General features: G+C 35.8%; 1 protein-coding gene across 2 annotated transcripts; it reads right to left on the bottom strand.

Moving 5' to 3' along the window:
- Positions 1 to 5,372: 5,372 nt before the first annotated feature.
- LOC100377988 (folylpolyglutamate synthase, mitochondrial-like) lies at positions 5,373 to 22,899 on the bottom strand. 2 transcript variants are annotated; one of them, XM_085506141.1, is made up of 12 exons: positions 22,826 to 22,899; positions 19,377 to 19,461; positions 18,688 to 18,804; positions 10,690 to 10,808; positions 10,092 to 10,284; positions 9,486 to 9,650; positions 9,182 to 9,259; positions 8,875 to 9,019; positions 8,429 to 8,533; positions 7,564 to 7,714; positions 7,125 to 7,249; positions 5,373 to 5,850 (listed from the first exon to the last, which is right to left on the bottom strand). In XM_085506141.1, exons 2-12 carry the CDS (start codon positions 19,395 to 19,397, stop codon positions 5,513 to 5,515), a joined length of 1,557 nt encoding a protein of 518 aa, XP_085362267.1. In that variant the 5' UTR covers positions 19,398 to 19,461; positions 22,826 to 22,899; the 3' UTR covers positions 5,373 to 5,512. The 2 variants fall into 2 exon arrangements, with proteins under 2 accessions (XP_085362267.1, XP_085362268.1); XM_085506142.1 differs by having other exon boundaries at positions 22,822 to 22,847.

The raw sequence follows: 22,899 nt of genomic DNA, 5'->3' as shown, positions 1-22,899 counted from the left end.
GCCAACCTTTGCCTGACAGAATCCTAGTTATATTTCAAAAGCTTATCTGCAATGAACAGCATAGAGGACACAAATAAAAATAATAAACATATTTCCAAAATGGCTGACACTGGAATTGCGCGTAGTCCGGAGAACTAAATCTTGGGCAAAAGAACATCAAACTCAAGTGTTTTTGTCACGGTTTTGGCTTTGGTTAGTGTTTAATAAACATGATCGATTTTTTTTGTATTTTACATAAACACTTAAATACTGTTATGTCAAAAACACCAACTCTTTGTCTCTTACAATAGTTTAATTACTATGGCCAATTACTATTGCTAATTATTCTGACCAAAATTCAAATAACTATAGTAATCAGAATACTATGTGATACAACAAATTCTTCCTAATAGCCAAACTGGGCTCAAATCTAAATTTAGGCATTTTCTATTTGTGTACTCTTAAACAAACTTATAATTTTGTACGTAGGTAGTAAAAGTTTGACAAAGCCTTCAATCAAAGATGTAAACATTATTTCTGTTACATTGTTTCTGTTAAGTGTATCAAGAAATATACCTATGACAGTTCTATACAGCGAGCTTGAAAGATATCTCTTGGAGGTTTTCGTTATTATAATCTAATAAAATTCAAACCTTGTTAAGTCAGTGTCAAATCAAATATAAAAAGTACCTTGTACCAAAAAATGTCTTCCCCACTTAATTAAAACGAGAGATAATAATTTCTAAAATTCATCAAATTAAACGGAGAAAATATTAAACAATTGTTTATAAACAAGTGGCATTAAGAAATCAACAACGATGGATGCCAGTACGTATTCTACTCTGAAAAACAAACTCAGAACATAACAAAAAACTATTAACCCTGAAAACGTGCAACATATGCAATCAATGTCATTTTGAGAATAAATTTCATTTTCTAATGGAAGGTCATCAATATAAATTTCGACAGAAAACAAATGAACAATCAGCAAGATGTCATCTATCACTTAGTGATGAACATGAGAATGTGCTTTCAAGTGGTACTGTTTAAAAAGCCTGCTCGTCATCAAGTCCATAAAGTTCATTATCCTTTTGTGAGTGATTATCTTTTCCATTTTGAGTGCATGTTATTATTATTTTTATTGAACTTTTGTAGCTATTGTCGCTTCTCCTTAGAAGATAAACACATAAATCGTTTTTGACTGTCACAGTGTAAGGCCTGCTTATTGCAATTGAGAGGGTCACCCACAAAACTCACACTGGACAGGGGATTCATTCACTGCTAGAATGGGGTAGACAAGACAATAGTACTCGAAATGAAATACACATACACCAAAATAAAGCTCCTGGCTTTAATACCTCTCAAAATAATTACACGAAACAAAGCACAGAAAAATACAATGAACAAAGTCACTAAAATAGGGGATTTCTTAGGGAAGTGTGCATTGGTGATAACTCACAGTTCCAGTTTGTAGAAATGGATGACAGTCAATGGCTTCTGCTTACCATCGCATAATATGGACATAGTCCATTTGAGATATTGACAATATAGAAATATAGCATTTAGATTGTAATGTTTGTGTAAAGTTGATACCCTTCCCATGTTTATGTCCAACAAAGTTGATACTCAAAAGTGACCAAGGTCAAGAGATTAAGGAATTCCCTCTTCCAGATCCATCGTTAAAGTTAAACTATATATATATATACTTGTGATTTGAGATATGAATCTGAGGCAGTCAGGAAATGTGTATTACAAGGTATGTATGCATTAGGCCGTTTTAGGTATAGTTCAAAAGAATATCAATACCTTCCACACAATTACAGTGGATACTCCGAAACACAAAGAAATACAATTATTGTACCCAATGCATCTACACATATTTCCTTTTACAGCTATTTAAATATTTCTTAGTTATTGAGAATACTTAAAAAAAATCTGATTTCACAAAATCATACGTTTATGATCAATGTTGCCAAATGTTCCTGTCATTGTTGCCTAAACCATTAATAATTAAACAGTTCATGTTCGATAAAGACCCACGCTGGTAATACCTGGGACAATATGTGAATGTGAGAGGCGACTCACTGACAAAGCGTTATTTCAGTTATTGTACCTGTAGCATTTTTGGCATGCCATTCTTTGAACTTTGAAAGTCATATTCCCCCCACAGAAATTATGTTTACGTTTTTATGACCACAATTTATCATTTGCTACATTGTTGACTTTGACGTTGAGGTTAATCAATAAAAAACAAATGACTAATCTTCCATGCCCTTACAGGTAAATTGGAGAGTGAATTTCTTCGACACAGACAATCAGAAATCATTGCCACTATCCTAGAAAAGATGAGACATAAGCTTGGTTACATGCTGGAACAACACTGACTGCGCCAGGGCATGCCATCGCAGTAAAAGAAATATAAAACATTCGACACTTTAAAGATAATACTATATATAATAAATTATACAAATTGAGCTGCCAATAGAGCTGACATGTAGAATTACAAGTACCATAACATACAATGTTTTAAGTCTGTGACATTTCTTACATTTTTCATAGTATTCGTGTATGTTTAGTTAGGTATTAAGGTAGTTAAACTATGCCATGAAAGTGTATTGGAGATCATCAACAGTAAGCCTATGCAATATTGAAGAAGAATCTGTACTATTTATTAAAATGTTATTAACATTGATACGGCTTACGTACTACCATATTTGTGGTGGATAACTTTATATCGCAAAACTAGGCGTTGGGGTGTTCTTTTCGTCACATAAAACGAACTGACTAATCATGCGGAATTGTTATTGAAACGGACATCGATTGCGTTGTGTTTTCTTGAGTTGAACAGACGTGAGGTATAATTCAAACTGGTTTATTTGTACTCAACATCAACATCAATACGTTGTACAGCAAATACTTCTTGGTATAAAATATAGATCGCTAAATAATAGCTTCATGAGGAGTTGACATCGTAGAGAGCATAGAAAGGAGGGTGTGCATAACGAGCATCAAGTTGCGAAGCTACCATAGAAGGAATTACAGCGACGGCCTGAATCGGACTTCTCACGACAGCGCTTTGCCTGGTTAATGTAATTGTCAACGTTAGAGCGGCATTTGTCTCGGTGACAGCTAATCGGAGAAGTGCCAAACACGTGTTTGTACTCTAGAATATATCATGCCAAAAACGTTCCGAAAATAAAACAACGCTAATGATTGGCGCATACAAACGAAACATAGCGCTGTCATTCCATATTAGGAGTGACACGCGACTAACACGACGCAGAACTTTGGTGGGAATTTTGGGCGGTAAACAGACAAGTACCACGAGAACGCAATGGGAAACAATGTAGCGAACGTTTGGATATAGCGTCACGGTTGCTACAGAAACCGATCTAGTCTCTCAGGACTCAACTCGTGGTTATCAAAACAATGTCTGAAATTACAAACTAGCTTAGAGAACATCATACAGAAAGTAAAATTTTTTCATGTTAGATAACTGCGCGCGACAATATTGCAATGTGCAAAGGATTGTGGAATAGACAATAGAACTGTAGAGGACGTTTGTGGTATTGAAACTCGTATCCTGCTCTTTGTTAATATCAACTGTTAACCTCTCCTGTTTTCAAGCAAAGAGTTATTGTTTTTAACTTTATAGTCATATTGTTGGACTTTTTATTAATTTAACTGGGAAGAATGTTTTAAAGTTCGTTTTTAGTGTTTATTGTTTTTGGCTGCGAGCTGTCTAACTGTGGGAACCATTGCTTGTCCTAAAATGCAACTTTCAATGATCAATTAAAATAGTGCACCCAATATACTTCTCCTCTAGTACTATTTATTCATAACAATTTTGTACACAATTTACATATTTATAAAATTTATAATAATGTAATACACTTCATTAAATGATACATGAATTCTAACAAGCAGTAATTTTCAACATTCGACTAATATTGATAAACAAATATTTATAATTGCCGTCCATTGACAGAACTGTAAGAAACAAGTGTAATCTTCAATCGCAAGATCATTCAAATGAAATTAAATCGTAAATAAACTAAACCAAAAATATTTACCACAATTTGTTGAAATTATATAAATAGTATACTATAACACTAGTTAGTAACGTTGAATAACGTTTAAATTGACAGTCGTCAAATGTTGAAACGTTATCTATTTTTATTACCATCTTTTCTCTTAAGGAATCATAAATTGTCTCAAACATTATTCTAACAAAAAGGCTGCGTGCTCATTTGCATAACGCACCTGTTCTCACGTGAATCGGGACATGTCAAAATTAAGAATCTTATTTAGTTCATCTTTCACAAAATAAACACTATATTTATGGTTTTCCATTTGGTCAAAAACTATGAAAAATGTAACCAGCTTAACACAAAATAATATTTAGCTATAACATACTACACAAGTTACTTAATAATTCGAAAAAAATATCTAATCAAAAATGGATAATTCTGTATTCAATATTTTTAACTTTGTAGTTGCCCATAAACACATCCCACTGCATTTCATTAACATGTACGATTATTGAGGCGAATATGATCTGTTATGTCTGACTAGCTATTCGACAAGATGTAATAGTAACATTCTGATAAATTCTGAGTCATTTATTTTTGTAGCGAAATATTTGTCATTCAATCTCAACAATACATACAATACAGATACAGATACAATCTGCTATAGATACAATATCTGAAAAAAAATCAATAATTTATTTTTACAAGAAAATAAAAAACAATGTTTTTTTAATCTAATTATTCTAGTTCTTAATGTCGTGGCATCGAATAAAATTATTATTCCTCAATACAGTACAGCAAATTTGAATTTACTCACTGAACCATTTCATATGGTCAATATTATTTACACACTTCATGATCTTACCAGTGAATCAGATTCATGCATCTGGGCCGATTTTAATATTGTTACACTCCTGTGGTTCCATCATTAAAAAATAACTTTTCCATCTGCGCATGTCTGATTTACTCTTAAGGTTTGTCGGCATTTTCTCAATGGATCAGTTCTAATTTGTGAACAGCTCGAGCAACTGTAACATGTTCTGCTCATCAAGGTATTGTGCGTTACTTGGGTCGAGTTGCTATATACAATCTAAGGTTTACGTGGTGGGATAATGTGGTGAAATGTATTATGAATATAGTATTGTACATAGCAATTGTCCCTACTTTTAGCTAATATTATTGTTCTACACACTTTAAAAATTGTCATGGTTGCAGGAATTACGGTATACCTATTCATTCTATTCTTTGATTTCTATTACAGCATTACGAACGAACATGAACAAATAAATCAATATAATGTACATGTGGCCATCAAAAACTTCGAACTGTTTTCGATTATTGATGATACCCACATGTGCTAATATTGTTTGACGTTTCGAGTTATTACATTTTAACAATATTAGAATAACAAAAAAATACCACAAATGAGACACGAACATAAGTCATATTATGAGAAAATAGTTTCTTGTATCTAGAGTGTATTACCGTTAAATACTCAACACTTATTTATCACTGCTCTTAGTCAAAATATCTGAATCTAAAATCTTCATAACACAAGCAACTAAATGTGGGTTGCCGGTGACCAGAATCTGTATGTGCTCTGCTTCTGCGACACCTTGCGGTGGTGTTGGGTCGTCGACTCTCGGAGGTGCAATATGAGAATCCTTTCCGCATGATGCCCATTGTACAGCATGCAAAGCACATGTGAACATTGCAGATGTGGTTTTCCGAGGAAATGCATCAGAAGAAAATTCGGCTTCTTCTTCCAATAGCCAAGTGTCTCTGTTTCGTCTAACTACTGGATACACTTCTTCTATACGTTTTGTCAAGACGTTCTCTTCTAGAATTTAAAGTTATAAAATATATCGTTCACTCAACATGATGCTGATGTGTTCTTAGTAAATAGTAGGCAATGTTGCATGAAAAGAACAACAAATCATGTCACTGCAGCAACCTTAACAAAAATAATAAACAATGGCATGGGATTCACATGACATTATCAGTCATTATTATAAGCCTCGCTCTGTCCCGGTAAACTAGCGTCTTGTTTGAATAACCTCACATTATGCAAAGTCATATATCGCAATACATTTAAATGAAACGACGACAGTTTATTCAATATAAAAATTGCAGGTGATACGTGTCAATTGTCGTGAAATGTTATGTGAAACTGGTTATACTTGAGAATAAATACGATTATTAATTCCGCGAAAAAAATGATGCTAAAACGAAAGTTTGTCCTCGTAAAACCGGATACACACGTTTCAACATAGTCAACTTAACATACAAAAAGTGATTAACATAAACGGATTTTAACTACCTCAAAATACTAATTTTGATTATGACAGATGATGTTATATTTGTTTTCAACAACTGCTTTTTGTCTGTGCTGAAATTGTGTATATACTATAATGACGATATTTTATAAATATTTTGAAACATTCTGATTTTAGCAAAAGCAGCCAGTATTACTGAGATCTCGTTTATTTCATTAAAAACATCTGACATAATAAGGCGGCTGACATATGTGGAACAAGACATATTCACTCTTTTCAAAATACCAGTGATAGTTGTATACTTCTGGGTCTAGGTATCACCGTGTTTGACGTGGTTTGCTCGCAGGAATATTAGTATATACCTTAACTATCAGTACATACTACAAGATGTTGGTTTGGACATTAATACTTAAATTGAACACTATTCAACATTGGATCAAACATTGCATCACATTCGAATCACGTTCGTTTACACAGTTTATTTAAGCGATGATGGAAACATAATGGTGGACTAACTAGTAGAATTCAAAAATGAATTTGGTCGCAGTTATTTAGAAATCCACACAAATGTGAACTACCATCTAGTACCTGAATGACTGAGGCCAAGCCATGAGCGAGCATTACATTTATTTAGAAACTGAATGCCAACAAGTTAGTTTCATGTAGTTCCTCATTTGAGTGTATGATAAATCGATCCTACTGTTCAGTGTGAATCATTAAGTTGGATTTGAATTCAGGACATTCACTATTTCACATGCAATATATCAATCAAAATGTGTTTCTATTGGTAGTAACATACTGTAAGTTCTTGCTGCAGTAAGCATTAGTAAACACTTACTTGGTAGTGTAATATCGGGACAGAAGGCAGCAGCTAAAAAGTTGCAACGCTTTATATCTCCCATGAATGCTATTGGATCACGGCCCTTGGAAATATTGAATATAAGCACTCTCACACAATGTCGCCTGTAATAAATCATTTCAGGGTTGGTGACGAGGGACAGTTTGAAAATGTTGTATATATTCCAAACAGTCAATGACGATGAGCAACTAAGATGAGAAATTCCATATAATGGACATTTGTCAAACTATTTTTTGGCAATTCATTCATTCTCAGAGGTACAAAATGGCCATAATGTAATTGTTATAATTGTCGAGTTGTCAGCTATCAAAATGGTCAATGTCAAGTTGATTGTTAATTAGTTCATCTTTAAATTCAGTTGATGCTTAAATAGTTGAAGTAACTGTTATTGACAATTTGCTAACTACTGTATACATACCCCAGCAATTGTTCTTCCTTCGCTGATTCTCCTTTAAACCATTTGACACAAGCCACAATGCTCTTTTTTGTATGAGCTGAGTCCAAATAGTACGTAACATTCTCACGTTTTATAGTCTGCGTACGTCCGGGCCAGTAACAGTTTTGTAGTCCTGTAATGTCAAAGCAGAACATTCGTTGACAGTAGAAAGACTAACAATTTAATTTTATTGAAAAAAAAGGAAAAATATCCTTGACAATCGAGCAGCAGCTTTGTTTATTGTCACAAGGTTACATATTTTGACCATTTTATTGCACTTGAACAAGAAATAAAATAACACTAAATAGCCGCAATAAACATATTCTATTTTGAGTTTGGTGTTTAATTTTCTACAGTCCTATGTTATTTGTGCATGAGAATGTTAATTTAATCACGACTCATTTCTGACAGAAATGACTTGATATGTACAGTTGAGTCGAGTCGTTAGCAGGAATTCAAGTCTAGTAATCTACTATATTATTATACATCTGTCACCATAACGCTATAAGTTACAGCGTGCCGTAATTTTGCGATATTTTACAGGGTATTTTCATCCTACTATATTAGGAAATTCGATTCCAAATATGGAATGATTACGCGCGTAAACTTCCCCTAATAATAAAAACAAAAATGGCTGCCATCGTACTCCACACAAAGAAGTTCGGATTTCGGCATTCCTATAGTGTATCGTTGGAAGGGAAAGATGTATAATAATAAGGTTATTACGAGGATACTTCAAAGTATGCACTCAGACTGTACGCTGCGCGTCGGTCGATAATTCAGCTGTACTGTCTTCGTGCATTACTTTGAGGTATCCTCGTAATAACCTCATATTATCATTGCTTACCGTGTATAAATGTGTCAGGTAACGTAAATGCTGGAGCTGTCGGAATACTGCCATTCAGGTTCTCATTATAAATACTTTCAAAATTAGTTTTCTGATCACCAATACCTAATGACAAATATGATATAGAAAATTGTTTGCAGACATTATACACGAAACAATCTTTGCACCTGATTAATGTGAGATTATATTGGAGTTTATGTGCGTATATGTACCCATGTGTCGTATGATGTAAATTGACAATATGTGAGATTAAAGAAAACAATTGTTTGAAAGATATTTGTTTGAAAAGGCTCTGACAAATTGTATATATATATATAGTTGTTGAAGTACAGAAATATGCGTCTTCGATGTATTTTAGCACTAAAATAAATCAGATCGAAATTGTAATATTTTTAGAAATATTACAAATAATTCATTTCAATCTGAACCTAAATGAAAGGCCTTACTTTCGTTATTCTCTTCCATCCACGTGGCACATAGCTGTATTGCCAAGGAAGCATTCATATGCTGGTGTTCACCTGCTATGCCAAGCTTTATTGGTTTTCCCTGCCAATCATAGGTATCCAAGTTGGGTACAAGCTGAATCGGTGTCTGTTAATAAATTGATGACTCAAATAAACCATGACACTCGCGTTTGTAACGATATTAGTAAACACTATGTATTGAAAGAGCCTCTTAGACACTGGTCCCGGAATAACTGTTTTTATTTTGTGACTAACAAACAATATAGTGAAATTGTAAACTTGTTCTTACGTGTTTTTCATTGGCTCTAGATACCAGGGTGTCCATGGCACATTCTGGTTGAGGGACTGTGAATGCTGGCCGACCAGGCTGAGGATAAATATTTATTCTTAATAAATATTATTTTGCTATACTTTTTTTAATGATGAAGAAACAGAGTAGATTGTGAAAACACAAACAAATATATAAAGAATAATACTTCACAGAAAGTATTGCTCCCGTCATATATTTCCATTATAAAATAATTACACAAAAATGACTCAGTGCTAGTTCAGTTTCCCAAGTCAACTTGGATTTGCAAAACTTAGTTTTTCACCTTGAATATACCGGCTTTATGCCATGCTATTTTATCGAGAGTCTTTCCCAACATGTTTGTATGATCGAAGTCAAGACAAGTGGTTCCAGTCACTGTGGGATATCGTACAACATTGGTAGCGTCATATTCCCCACCAATGCTTACTTCCAGAATGAAAACGTCAACCTTAAAAAAAATGACAAATTCATTTAAATTCACTCTTTACAGGTATATTACAAACAACGAAACACAACACGGAGACGGAGACGGGACTCGTACACTTGACCACGATACATGACTGCGCCACTGTTGCCAGAGATGTATCACGGCACTAAGTAGCATGTAATGGACACAGTCACACAGTAAAGATGCCCGAGTCTGAAGCTGACATCACAAACAGCAAAATGTATTTAATAGGAATTTCTTCATTGTAATATAATACCATATATCAATATTATCCAAAAAAAAATGTAAATTGACCACAACAATATGAATGCAACGCTATACAATGCTTCAAACAAAAGCATCGTGGTAATGTGAAACGACAAAGTTAACTCAAACTAACATATTTTAAATACTAGACAAATTCATATTTTACAATAAAGTTAGATTATGAAAAAAAAGTACTTTTTCCTGTATGAATACGTGAAATGCCATTAATACTGGGAACCGCTTGAAACACGGCATAAGTCCTCCAAATGCATCTTTTGTAGAATCTAATTTCTTGTAGACATCATAGAAATATCTACAAAAATCAGCCTTTGTCAGTGGTATATTATTGACACGGAATCGTTCACGAATATCCCACAAATGCGGCGAACTAAAAAAAAGAAACATAAATAATCTTACAAGACTTTTGTTAAGCTTGAATGCGGCAGATACACATGTTTTAAGAAGTGTACAATCACACAATAGATAATAATTATAATAAAACGTATAAGGACTACAATGAACATCCAGTGTTCAGTTGACGGTCATTGAAACTGAATATCAACCGATACTGATCCAACCGAATAAAAAAGAAAGAAAAAAACATCAGAGTCTGAAGCTTTTAACCTTTTCTAAACACTGCAATTGCGCATATGTAATACAGAAATCGAGATCAGTAAGAGGTATAATATTGTTGTCGACAAACAATATTATAATTAGGTCTTTGATATTTATGATACGTGTGTGAAATATAGACTTAGTGATTGCATCATTCTGCAATTTAATTGTTCGTTACCTGTAGAATCCAGTTTTATATCCATTTGCACGTAATATACTTTCACAGAAGGCAGCCACAGAACCTTTGCCTTTTGTACCACTGATGTGAATGATTTTCAAACCATCAATATCTTCAATCTGGTAACAAAACAACGAGTCAGATGTAATGGAATTTATTGTATTGTATTGTATTGTATTGTATTGTATTGTATTGTATTGTATTGTATTGTATTGTATTGTATTGTATTGTATTGTATTGTGATTTTTGATTTTCGGGTATGGAAAACGAAATTACATTAACGGATGGAACTGATAACTTTTCCAATAAAATCCTTAGCACCCCGTTGGCAGGCCAGTCACACTGGTTCTCACCACAAGAGGTTACGATCCCCCCTGCCAAATGCTAAGTACAACTGAAACTAATATCTACATATTTACATGAAAAATTGTCCACCTGTGCGGATCTATTTGTGCAGGAGTTTTACGACCGTATGCCCTTACTGACGTCAACCGAACTTGTTATGTGGGAAGTTGGCACCCAAGGCTCACAGGTGCTACACCTTGCCCAAGGGTGACCTGGAGGTAGTTGCGGCAAAGGGTAACCTCATTCTCCCGAGTACAAAAACTCTGCAACCGGATGTAGTTTAAAATCTTGCCCAGGACACATATATACATATTTAAATAAACGTAAACGTTGCCTTTAATAGGTGATACCTCACACGTGAGGCTGAGTTGGTGCAAGGCTTTTATGGCCGTATGCCCTTACTGACGTCAACCAAATTTATTATGTGGGAAGTTGGCACCCAAGGCTGACAGGTACTACACCTTGCCCAAGGGTGACCTGGAGGTAGTTGTGGCAAGGGGTAACCTCATTCTCCCAAGTACAAAAACTCCGCAACCGGATGCAATTTTAACGTCTTACCCAGGACATGTCCAATACAACTGAAAACCGACTAAGTCGTGAGGCCAAACCTGTAAAAAATTCGGGGAGCGCAGAAAAGCACTGCATTCACCCGCGCGTTCACGGTGCCCAAGGGTGACATGGAGGCTGCTGTGGCACATGATAACCTCATCCTCCCAAATTCCAAGGGAAAACTAAAACAATAAAAGCACAAAACAAGCAGAAAGGAAAAACGCGTGTATGTTTGCAGATAATCCACCAAGAGGACAAAACTCTTGGCTCCTGTGCGTGTTCTAAAACTTGGTTGTGCATTTCTGTACGTGAGTACGTAAATTGAAGTATTTGCCAAGACAATAGCATGTTATAGATTAATGCGGAGCTCATTATCCTGAATGTGACACAGGGCATTCTCCACTGTCCACGTATTGTTAAACTTAGGCAATAGGTTCATATTCATATTCCGTTTTAAGTCTTGACCTAATACTTTGTTTGAAAATTTCGAGAGGGTCACTAGACCCTTTGTTTTGCCGCTTGTTACGACGGCTGGAGTGAATCGCAACTTTAGCCATGCACGCTAAGAAGCAAAAAATGCTTTGTACCTGGCTAGAATGAAACTGTTTTGAGCGACGGGGTGGTAATATTATGAACCACCAACCAGGAATCCGAAAGTCTTCTTGAACCAGACGAGATGCGAGGTAGAGTAGGTTGTCACTAGACGTGCAATCAAAAAAGATATGTTGGAGAGTATCGACCTCATCACAGAAAGGACACTTATCAGAACTGTTCAGACAGGCTTTGAACAGAAATCTCCCAGTTGGAAACGCACCATGAGAGATACGCCACTGCAGGTCCCCATATTTTCCAATAACTGGTGCTATATAACAATCATGGAAATTGGGCTTGGCATTTTCAGGTAGACTCAGTATGTCACGCCAAACAGTATCTAGTTTTTGTGGATGATGACTGACGTAGAGAACCTGAATCAGATATTTATAAATTGCACCCCTTTCAAATTTATAAAGTGGTAAGTTAAGGTCATCAGAAAAGTGGAGTTGAAAGCTAAGGTGTGAAAGAGAATGGTTGCACTCTTTTTTACTTTTGAAATAGGTGTTGATTGTGTCTTTCCATTTAGTGGGGATGGAATCATGAACAACCATTATACTGAGCTGAAGAATACGATGGGAGTGGATTTTAATTCTATCTGCCAGATCAGCAGCACCCAACCAAATATATTTTGTTTCCTGGACAAGGTCCCTGACTTTGGTTACTCCTGCATCCACAAAGTGTCTAAGTTCAAACGGTCCATTTCTTATGGGGTGTAGAATGAGTGGATTGTGAAACAGTGGTTCATTGAGAATATCAATAACGTTACTATCATTAAAATTACGCATTTTATCAACAGACTTCCAACACTGAAGGAGTTCACAATAAAAGGATGGCAGATGACGTAGAGGTGCATTAATATCGATACATAGAAGTTGACTGGCAAAGTACTCATTACTTACTTGGTTAAAAAAGTAGTCAGTGAATTTAAAACAAGGATGGTTATGGTTGCTGTACAGGTATCTTTGAATGTAACCGAGACGCATAGCGCTGATGCGCGTTGGGAGGTGCGTGACGTTTTGCCCACTTTTTTCCAAGGGGAGGTACAGTGTTTCGGTAGAAACTCAATGTCGGCCTTGCCAAAAGAATTCAAGCAACAATCTCTGCACCTTCAGAACTACGTCCATGGGTGGTGCGAGGCTGTTAATACGGTACAATAGCTGTGAAGAAATCAGGTTATTAATAACAAGTGTGCGCCCTCTGTAGGACATGCTATGAACGAAGTGATTCCAGAAATTAATTTTATTATTCACTTTTGACACAAGTTCATCCCAGTTCTGGTCGGTATATGTTTGGCTGTTCCCAAGATAAACACCCAACACTTTCAATCCCACACTGTTCCATTTGATGTTAAGAGGAGTGTCAGTGTTGTTGCGCCAGCTACCAGCCCATAGCCCTTCAGATTTTTGCAGATTTATTTTTGAGTTTGATGCTCGCTCATACACTTGTAACCAGTGAGCAAGTGAACTAAAGTCCTATTTACGGGTTATGAAAAATTCAACATCATCAGCATAAGCAGTAAGCTTACAATGCTGTTTATTGCTGTGTGGTATGACTAACCCTTCAATGTTTTTATCATTTCTGATTTTCTGGAGTAGTGGTTCAATGGCTATAACGTAGAAGGCAGTGGACATTGAACAGCCTTGTCGAATACCCCTAGCCACTGTGATGGGTGCAGTGAGGGCGCAATTAACGCGAATCAGAGACTGGGCGTGTGCATAAATGAGGCGAACATATGAAATGAAGCGGTCACCAAAATCAAAGGCATAAAGAGTGTTAAAGAGATAGCTATGGTTTATTCTATCAAATGCCTTTTCTTGGTCTAGGGCAACAATGGCCAGAGGAGAGTTAGTAACGTTGGCATAGTCAATGCTGTCACATAGGAGATTAATGTTATCATGAATGTGCCTGTTGGGAACACTACAAATGGTGCCAATGACCCCGCGCAGTCGCAGTGCAAGCGTTTTCGTGAAGATTTTATAATCACTGCATAACAGACTCACTGGTCGCCAGTGTTTTAGGTTGGTGACATCACCTTGTTTAGAAAGGAGAGTAACAACTGCTCTAGTACAAGATAGAGGGAGCGCATTTTTGTTGATGGCAGCAGTAAAAACTTCACACAGATCTCTCCCAATAATATGCCAAAACGTTTGGTAAAACTCGATTGGTATCCCATCAATGCCAGGTGTACGCCCATGTGAAAGCATTTTGACGGTAGTGCTCATTTCGTCAAATGTGATCGGTTTGTCAAGGTCGGTTTCATTAAGCTTTGGTAGGCCTTCAAAAATGTTTCTTTGAGCCTCGATGTCGGTGTTATCGGGAGTGTACAGGTTATTGTAAAAATCATGTATGAGTTTGCGAATTTCAGTTTGATTTTCAGTGAGCGTGTCATCTTGGCGCCTGAGCTGAAAAATCGCCTTTTTATTGCCATTCTTTTTCTCTATCTGGAAAAAGGAGTGACGTGACACACATCACTTTCGTTCAGAAACTGATGTCGCGCATGAGTAGTAAGACCAGTATTTTCATGTTTAACGAGGCGTGCAAGAAGTTCCTTCTTTTCGGTCTAGGTGTTGGAAAGCGGTGCATTGCGGGCAGTAGTGCGTTCAATGGCTTGGATTTCCATTTCCAAAACGTGTTTTTCTGTTTTGTGTTTATCTTTTTTAAATGTGCAATATTGCTGTGTTAATAATTTGATTTTGTTTTTCCCGATGTCCCACCACGCCTGGATATTCGCATGATTGTTTCGGAGCGATTGCCACTTCGCCCAAAACTCAGTGATAACAGCTACATATTCATCATCTCCCAAAATCCCGGTGTTCATACACCACACAGGACTCTTATGTTTACCACCGTCTATAGCGATGATGATGCTGACAAGAGAATGATCAGAAAACGCTAGCGCACCATTACTGGTATTGATATTTTTAATTTTACTGCGCAAGCACTTGCTGATGTAAATTCTATCTAAACGCACCAGAGTACCACCACGACCCCAAGTAAAATTCAACGTGTTACCATGGTGCTGACGCCATGCATCACACAGTTTGAGGCGATGTATGACAGATTTGAGCAGCCTGGCTGTGCGCATGTCAGGTTCTCTACCTTTATTTCGATCTATTTCAGGTTCAGTTGTGAAGTTAAAATCTCCTCCCATTATCACAGGGTCGTTGTTTAAATTTATGTTGTCACCACTTTGTGTTTCTCTGTTCTCTGGCGATTTTAAACGCGTGCGCTTTTTTGTCGTGTTCTTGGTTGAGCCAGTAGCCATATCAGTTTCAATGTTTTCTGTTAGATGGGTCACATTATTTTGTATAGCAGTATCAGCTGGTGTTGTAACATTTTTATCGGTTATGTCATCGTTTTCGTCAGTCAGTGTGTCAGTGGTATTTAAGTTACCTTTTACCTGTTGCATATCTGTTGTTGAGTTATTTTGATTACAATTGTTTTCACTGTGAGTCATTTGCATATATATTGATTGTGAGTTAGGACATGTTTTTTGTGTGTGCCCCTTCATCTTACATGAAAAGCAAGTCAGTTCATCGGATGAAACATAAATGTTGTATGTTTGACCTTGGAATGTAATAGGCAATAAACCATTAATATTTAGATCTTTTAAATGAACATAAACCTGGCGGCGAAAAGACTTAACGTGTTTCAGTGTTGGATTTTTACACCCGAGTGGGATCGCTCGCACCGCGCTCATAACACGCCCATAGCTGGCCAAGGCGTCAGTAATACATTTATCTGGCAAAAAAGGGGGTACATTTGATAATACAATTTTAGTTGAGGGACGGACTAGAGGTTCGACTGACACATGCAAATCTCCAACATCAATGCCAGCGGCAGAGACCATGTCAACCTATGAGACATTAGATAGAAAAACAATGACAGATCGGTTCATGCGAGAGGCCGCCACAATATTAGTAGCCCCGATTATATCAGCAATTGCGTCCACATAGGTTTCGACTGGGATTCCATCAATATTTTCACACCTTATCGCATGATTTCTCGTTAACTGACTTGTTGGCATTGAAGGTGGTCGTGTGTGAGCGGCAGCCATCTTGGTCGCCGACCACCTTACCAAGGCAGAGGCAAGGAACACTCCAAAAGGCACCAAAATATGTTAAAGTAAACCAAAAGGTTACTCACGTAGTGACAATAACAACAATATAGAACGCCTATAGCAAAAATCACAACTCAGACGGAAGCAAGACACCAAAACCAGGCGAAAACGCACGGAGCGCTGTATTGTATTGCAGAACGGTGAAAACTATGATGAACATGAGAGATTCTGAGTGACACTCCAACGAGCAATTCAGAAATTTGTTGATCGGAACTAGCATGGCAAGAGTTATTAGGTGGTTTTGTGAAAGCGAAATATTGATTTGAATTTGTATATGTTCTGTGACGTAACACCATTGTTGTACCTATTTTAGTTGTAATAAAAAGTGGTTCATTCCAAAATTGGCATCCTCCATACTCTGATTTGTCAGCTACTTATTGTTAGATTATTCAGACACCTTTCGTCTAATTTGCATATTGATGTTCTCGTTGTTGTGTGTAGTTATTAAAGTATTTAATCCTCAGTCGTGTTCTCGTTCTGACTCGAACCTGTTATATTTTGAATGCTGATTAATGTCCCCAGTCTTACTGTTCACAACCATTATTTTAAACTCCCTGTTTGAAACACTTCCGTTGGACTTGATACTTCTTGTACACAAACATGAGTTTCATCAATACGGCATAAAAGTAGGAAGGTACTAATTTATGATTACATTATTGTATATACCTCAATCTAAGTGACGAGCACTCTCTAGTGTTCAAGTAGATGTCAGATAAGAGAAACCTAGAATATTGTTTTTTGAATTATTTTGAGGCACATTTCCCTTCCCACACCATGGCCTACATTGTCATAATGTGCTCACTGCACCATTAAATCTATGTTACTATAGTCTTAATCAGGGGGGATTGGCACGAGAGGGCGCCATCCGATCTGAATGGAACGTTTCGACGTCAGTCGTCCGTAGCCCACCGTCAAAGCAACAACGTCCCATTTACGAACAGATGAAATAATTTAAGCAATTTCTTTACAGAATAATCCTCAACAAAACTTAGAAACATTTCATAGGCAAAAATAGGCTCCAAAATTATGTCTATTGCAAAACAATTCAACCGACAACCAGTTTGACGCCACAATTTCTTGCTGGAGCCCGAGTTCTACGCGTGATTTTATTGCGTTCAAATCTGTTCCATTTCAAACTGCGCATGCACACACACTGTGGTTTCTCGAAATGCATACTAATTAGGTAACTTGTCACTGATAAAAGTCACCGAAAACATTTTGAGCAATTTTGAGCAATAGTACTAGAGTGAAATATAAACGTGCCTCTGCATTTTCCATGAATTTCATAACTTGCTATGATCATGGTAAAGAGAAAACCTGTGTTTTCTTTCAATAGTTAGCTGGAGTCTGATCGAAAACGTGTCTCAAAAATTACCTTTACATCATTTTTCCGATTATTTTTTCAGCTCGTAACGATAGAATCAATCAATTTAGAACTAACATGTATGCTATCGGAAAGCATTTTGGCACAATTTTACTGAAAAGACGAGTTTTTCATTGCTCATGAATATTAATTTATGCAAATGAGACGAGTATTTCAACCAATCGTGTCATGCAACTCCCCCCCTGGTCTTAATATTATATTACATATTATTATACTTCTGAGTAGAAGGAATTAAATAAACTGAAATTGTTAAAATTCATAGTAAACACCTAAAGTGAACATTTCCGCTACTATCGGTCCTGAGATCTGCATAATTTTACAGCATTCTCAAAACGCATTCATTTCATCTCAATCCCTCTACACGAGGAATACAAATTCGCATATTGACTGCCCGGCTTATATGAGAAATCGTTAGGAATTAACATATCATAAACATTTTAATTTCGTCTTTCAAACATAACCGGTAATTTACATTGGATAATCGAGCAATTGGTATGTTTGTGGGATGGGCGGTCTCGGTGAATGTGGGGCCACGGTACTTTTATCTAACATCTAACACTGTGGTACGCTGCGCACCGGTACTTCATTAAATTGAATAAGCTCTCTCGATGTGGCCGTATCTTTGTGATGTAACAGGTCAACTTTGAGCTCACTGTGTAGTATTATTAGTAGTTTTCAGTGATTTAGATACCACTTTACAAAAATGAGTAATCCGCTCGCCGAGTTCTCGATTGGACGACGCAAAGCGTACGCGAGAGTAAACGATAATGATGATACCCATAACGACGATATTACAAGTTTGTTTATTGTAATCATTAATGAAAATGGCACTGGGCAATTACAACAATAACAAGTTTGATTTGGTGATTAAACATCACAACATCGTTACTAAGCACAGTGCTTCAATATTTTATGATTTCATATTTTTTTTATTGAATAGGGATACAACTTTCAGGGACTTTCGTTCAGATCAACACAATTTGTAACTGTAAATACTTGAACTCACTTTGATGTCAGCTCTGTTCAGGTAATCTCTGAACTCTTGTATACTTGAGTTCTCATACCATCCTTGCGGTTTAGTCGACAGAGTAGAACTTAGTGATCGCAATAAAGCAACAGCTTCCTGTTAACAAATATACCACAGAAATAACGTATTGGTCGTGTGGTTTTGGGTTGTTTTACCAGCTAATATAGCAGTATTTTTTGGGTGATATTCTCCAATGCATGTATACCGGAACTTGAGTGCATGTAACTATAATTGAACAAAGGCTACTCATTTTACGGCCAAGCCTTAATGTTTCATCGTGTTAAAATATCACAGGTTATTTAAAATTTATCCTTTAAAAGCTGCAATACGTCAAAATGACGTATATGGTTTGTCGTTCAGAATATAGTAAAATCTCTCAAAACATAATCTCCATTGATGAATAACTACAGATCAAAACTCTATCGACGTTTTAAATGACGTCAAAGAAGTGTTTCGTCACTACAAAGCACACTTAATAGAATTTATGTATGTGTAGTCCCATGAAAACACAATGACTTTGTTTCGAGTAACAGTAGAAACACAAATAACTTTGGCCAAAAAAATCTGAACATATAAACGGCAACACACTGCATGAAATCAAATAAGGCAAAGATACCAAAATACATTATTAAAATAATATAGCACATTTTTCATAAAAACAATCTCACCGTATAAATTTCATCCGACATTTCTTATCGTTAAATTATCAATGTGACCCAGCGTTATAATCTACCAGACTTTCTTTGAGAATTCCTGAAAAAAAGTCACAAAGTTTATAGAATAAAATCATTTGAATGAGAAATATACGCATATAATAACTTTCTCACAACCTATACCAAGGTAGCTGAGTCTGTAACTGATATAACAATGGGATTCAAAAGTAATAGTTTTGGCAAATGTCACGAATACAATTTGTACATTGATAATATTCCTTTGTCACAAGGAGTCGATCTATATATGGCTTGGTATGGCTTGATAACATATATTATTCAAGAGTGTAACACTGTTGTCTGACAGCTTAGCATAGCATATTTGTTATAAAAAGTGCCTTATAGAGACGCAGATATATATCAGTATTCATATACCTAATAGTGGAATTAGGATAACCAAGAATATAGTCTGATTTGCAAACAATGTTGCTGACATGCTCAGATAACTTTCATTTGTTCTCAATAATAACTCCAAAGTTCCTTTCACTGTTCACTGATTCCAACACATGAGTATAAACATGTCTGTAATCAATGTGTACTGCTGCTTATGTAGTATTTATTGCAAAGCAAAAGGCCATTGGCCCAAAGAGTAAATACAGTTTCACTTAACAATTGTAACAATAGAGAAAGAAGAAAAAAAAACAATGTGTGCTGCTGCTGTGGATTTGTAAGGCCTGAGTTTGGATCCTTGTTTTTCCAGGACAGAAATATATATATATATATATATTCATACTTTAAAACTTCACTTCCTGTAGAGCCTGCCGAAGCCTTGTTGAAACTGAGAATACAAGAGCTGAATACATATATGTGTCACAGGCAAACATGAACATGAGTTTTGAGAGTGTCGGTAATTATTAGCTTGTTTGGTAGCTCTCTTCTATTAATATTAAAACTACATTCTCCCACTGTCAAGCAAGCTCAGAACTATCCAAGCTAGAATGGAAAATTACAGTTTACAAAGCAAAGATGTCATCTACGCATTTCTGAACCACTTCATTAATTTCACTTTTAATGAAATCCATAGTATTGTGTATTCAGATGTTTCCGTCTCGAAATTTGATCATCTTAGAATCATTTTATTTGCTGTATAATAAATTAATTCAAGTCATGTGACAAGGTTTATTGTAAGTGTGAATCCTGATATATATATATATATACATAAATGATGACACAGAGGACATATTGCACTTATCAGATGAACATTTCGTTCACTTTCATACTGGTGGGAAAGACACAACTTTTGTGATATCACTACTAAGTCCATGTAGAATTATTGCAACAATCAGGGAGCAAAGACCTGATAATTTTAGTAAATGATAATTGGGAGCTCAACAAAAACACATCTTGACACTACGACAGGTGCCAATCAGTAAGAAGTTGGTTCTTCATTTTAAATCCGAGCGATTAGATTTTAGGAGAGATCCGGATCTGTACTCCAATGAAATATTCACCATTGCCTGATAAAATCTAGTAATCAACCATATTCAAGACTCAATTTGGTCTTTTTTTCAGAATAAATGAGAAGTTGATAAACGTATAGACTATTAGTGAGAATATGATTATTCTGTTGGTAGTTTTGTTTTGATAGATTAATTAATTAATTAAACAGTTGCATTTTACAAATTTAGTGAAATGAAAACACATCGTACATACCGCATTTCCTGAAATCGATAATGGCGAGTACCAGCATTTAATTCGCTGTGTATTTAATATCTAAATATGGCTGCTACAATAAGGCTTATAATGTTGTGAAGGTTAATCAAAATAATCACCAAAGAATGGCTCGATAATGTGTGTTTTTTTCAATTGTGGAGATAAATTTACAAGTTTAAATTTCACTGATATAGCATTTCAGGCATATTCAGTGGATTTTAAATTCACGATTTCATCATTCAAATAATGTGTTCTACATTATTTATTTACTGGGTTTTATTTTAGCGCATTTTCCAGTCAGCGAAATAATCAAAATTAAAACCCAGTGAAATATTATTTTCTTTACAGTATATGTTAGTCGTTTCTTTTTCAATGTGTTTTGCACTTGTGTATCTGCACAATGAGGTCACGTGACTGTATTGTAGTCTGATATTGTTAGTCGTATTCCTTTTTCAATGTGTATAATAAGGTGTTGTTGTTGTGCATTTTAATGAGGTCACACAGCCATGTATCTGGAATGTTAGTCATAGTCATTATGCATGTCAGTATTTGAAACAATGCCTAAGATAATACAGTTATGTATATTAATGAGCACATGTGACCATATATGGTCATATGATATGTTAGTCATATCTCCTGTCTGGTGCAATATTCACAGCATTAGTTGGATATCTCCATCAGAAACAGTGCTTGAAATAATAGAAATATGCAAATAAATGAAGTCGCATACATACAGGGACTCCCCGTTTCTCATAATGCATTTTAAGATTGCACAATATGAACAAAAATGTCAAAAATACTCAAAACTCACTGAAGAACAACTAGGTTTTTGGACGAAAAAAGTGACTCAGAGTTTAATGGCAAGCAAAATGCTTATTCTAGAAATTTTGCTTTAATAAGTATTGTGCAAATGAATATAAAAATAAAATTCAGATCGAAAATATGCAACTTCAATTTGAAATGGGAAAACCATGGGATAGAGTAGATGATATCAAAAACCATAACGTATGAGCAAATAGATCATGAGTAAATGGTAAATTCCTCTTGATAACAAAATTTAAGATGGCCACCGAACCACGTGCTTAACAAAAAATATGCAACTGCTTGTTGTCAAATTAGGCTGTACAATATGCGTTTATGGTAATTTTTTTCAACATATATACACCAAAGTAAAGTAAGGCAAAATTATACCATTGTATCGTCATTTTGTCAACTGACCGACACGCTAATGTTTTAGTGTGTGTCAGGCGACAATTTTATATATTGGAAGAAGCTATATCCATGTTTGGGACTACATGGCAGGGCCATTTCTCTATCAAATGGCAAGTGAATGTGATATCTAGGCATCAACCAAGCTCGGTCGATCACAAGCACCTGTGGACCAAGGTTCGTATTCGTTAGTGAATATATCTCGCCAGTAGTCTGTAATCTGTGGCACACTCACCCAAGGTAGAGTCAACTCTTTTTGGTGTTCAGCGTAAGGTAGAACCACTATGCTACCAGTGACCGGTATCTAATCGCAATTTAACGTTTATTTCTGCTCAGTAGCGGATAAACAATATGTAAATCAAAATGTCAGCTGTATGTCGTTCAGTGGTTTTGTTTGATGATTGATACTGCATGACCATTTAGTTGCTGGCTATATTAACTATGTTTTACACATAAAAATATGGCATCGACATTATTGTGTTGGTAAGACAGATAATTAAACAGTTGCATTTTACAAAACTAGAGATGAAAACACACATACTCACGGCCTTTTGCTGTGAATCAACCACCTCAAATCGGGAATGGCGAATACCAGCATTTAAAATTAATTCGCTATCTA

Source organism: Saccoglossus kowalevskii, chromosome 12 (genome assembly GCF_978046115.1).
Source record: "Saccoglossus kowalevskii chromosome 12, keSacKowa6.1, whole genome shotgun sequence".
NCBI classification, from domain to species: Eukaryota; Metazoa; Hemichordata; class Enteropneusta; family Harrimaniidae; genus Saccoglossus; species Saccoglossus kowalevskii.
Note: the sequence above shows the minus strand (reverse complement) of the source record. Positions and strands in the feature narration are given on the sequence as shown.

Coding starts and splice junctions, on each gene's coding strand:
- LOC100377988 (XM_085506141.1), bottom strand. CDS start 19,397: ATGTCGGATGAAATTTATACG. Junction 9,260..9,485: donor ATAAAGCCGGTATATTCAAG/GTGAAAAACTAA, acceptor ATTTATCCTCAG/CCTGGTCGGCCAGCATTCAC. Junction 8,534..8,874: donor GATGGAAGAGAATAACGAAA/GTAAGGCCTTTC, acceptor ATTTGTCATTAG/GTATTGGTGATCAGAAAACT.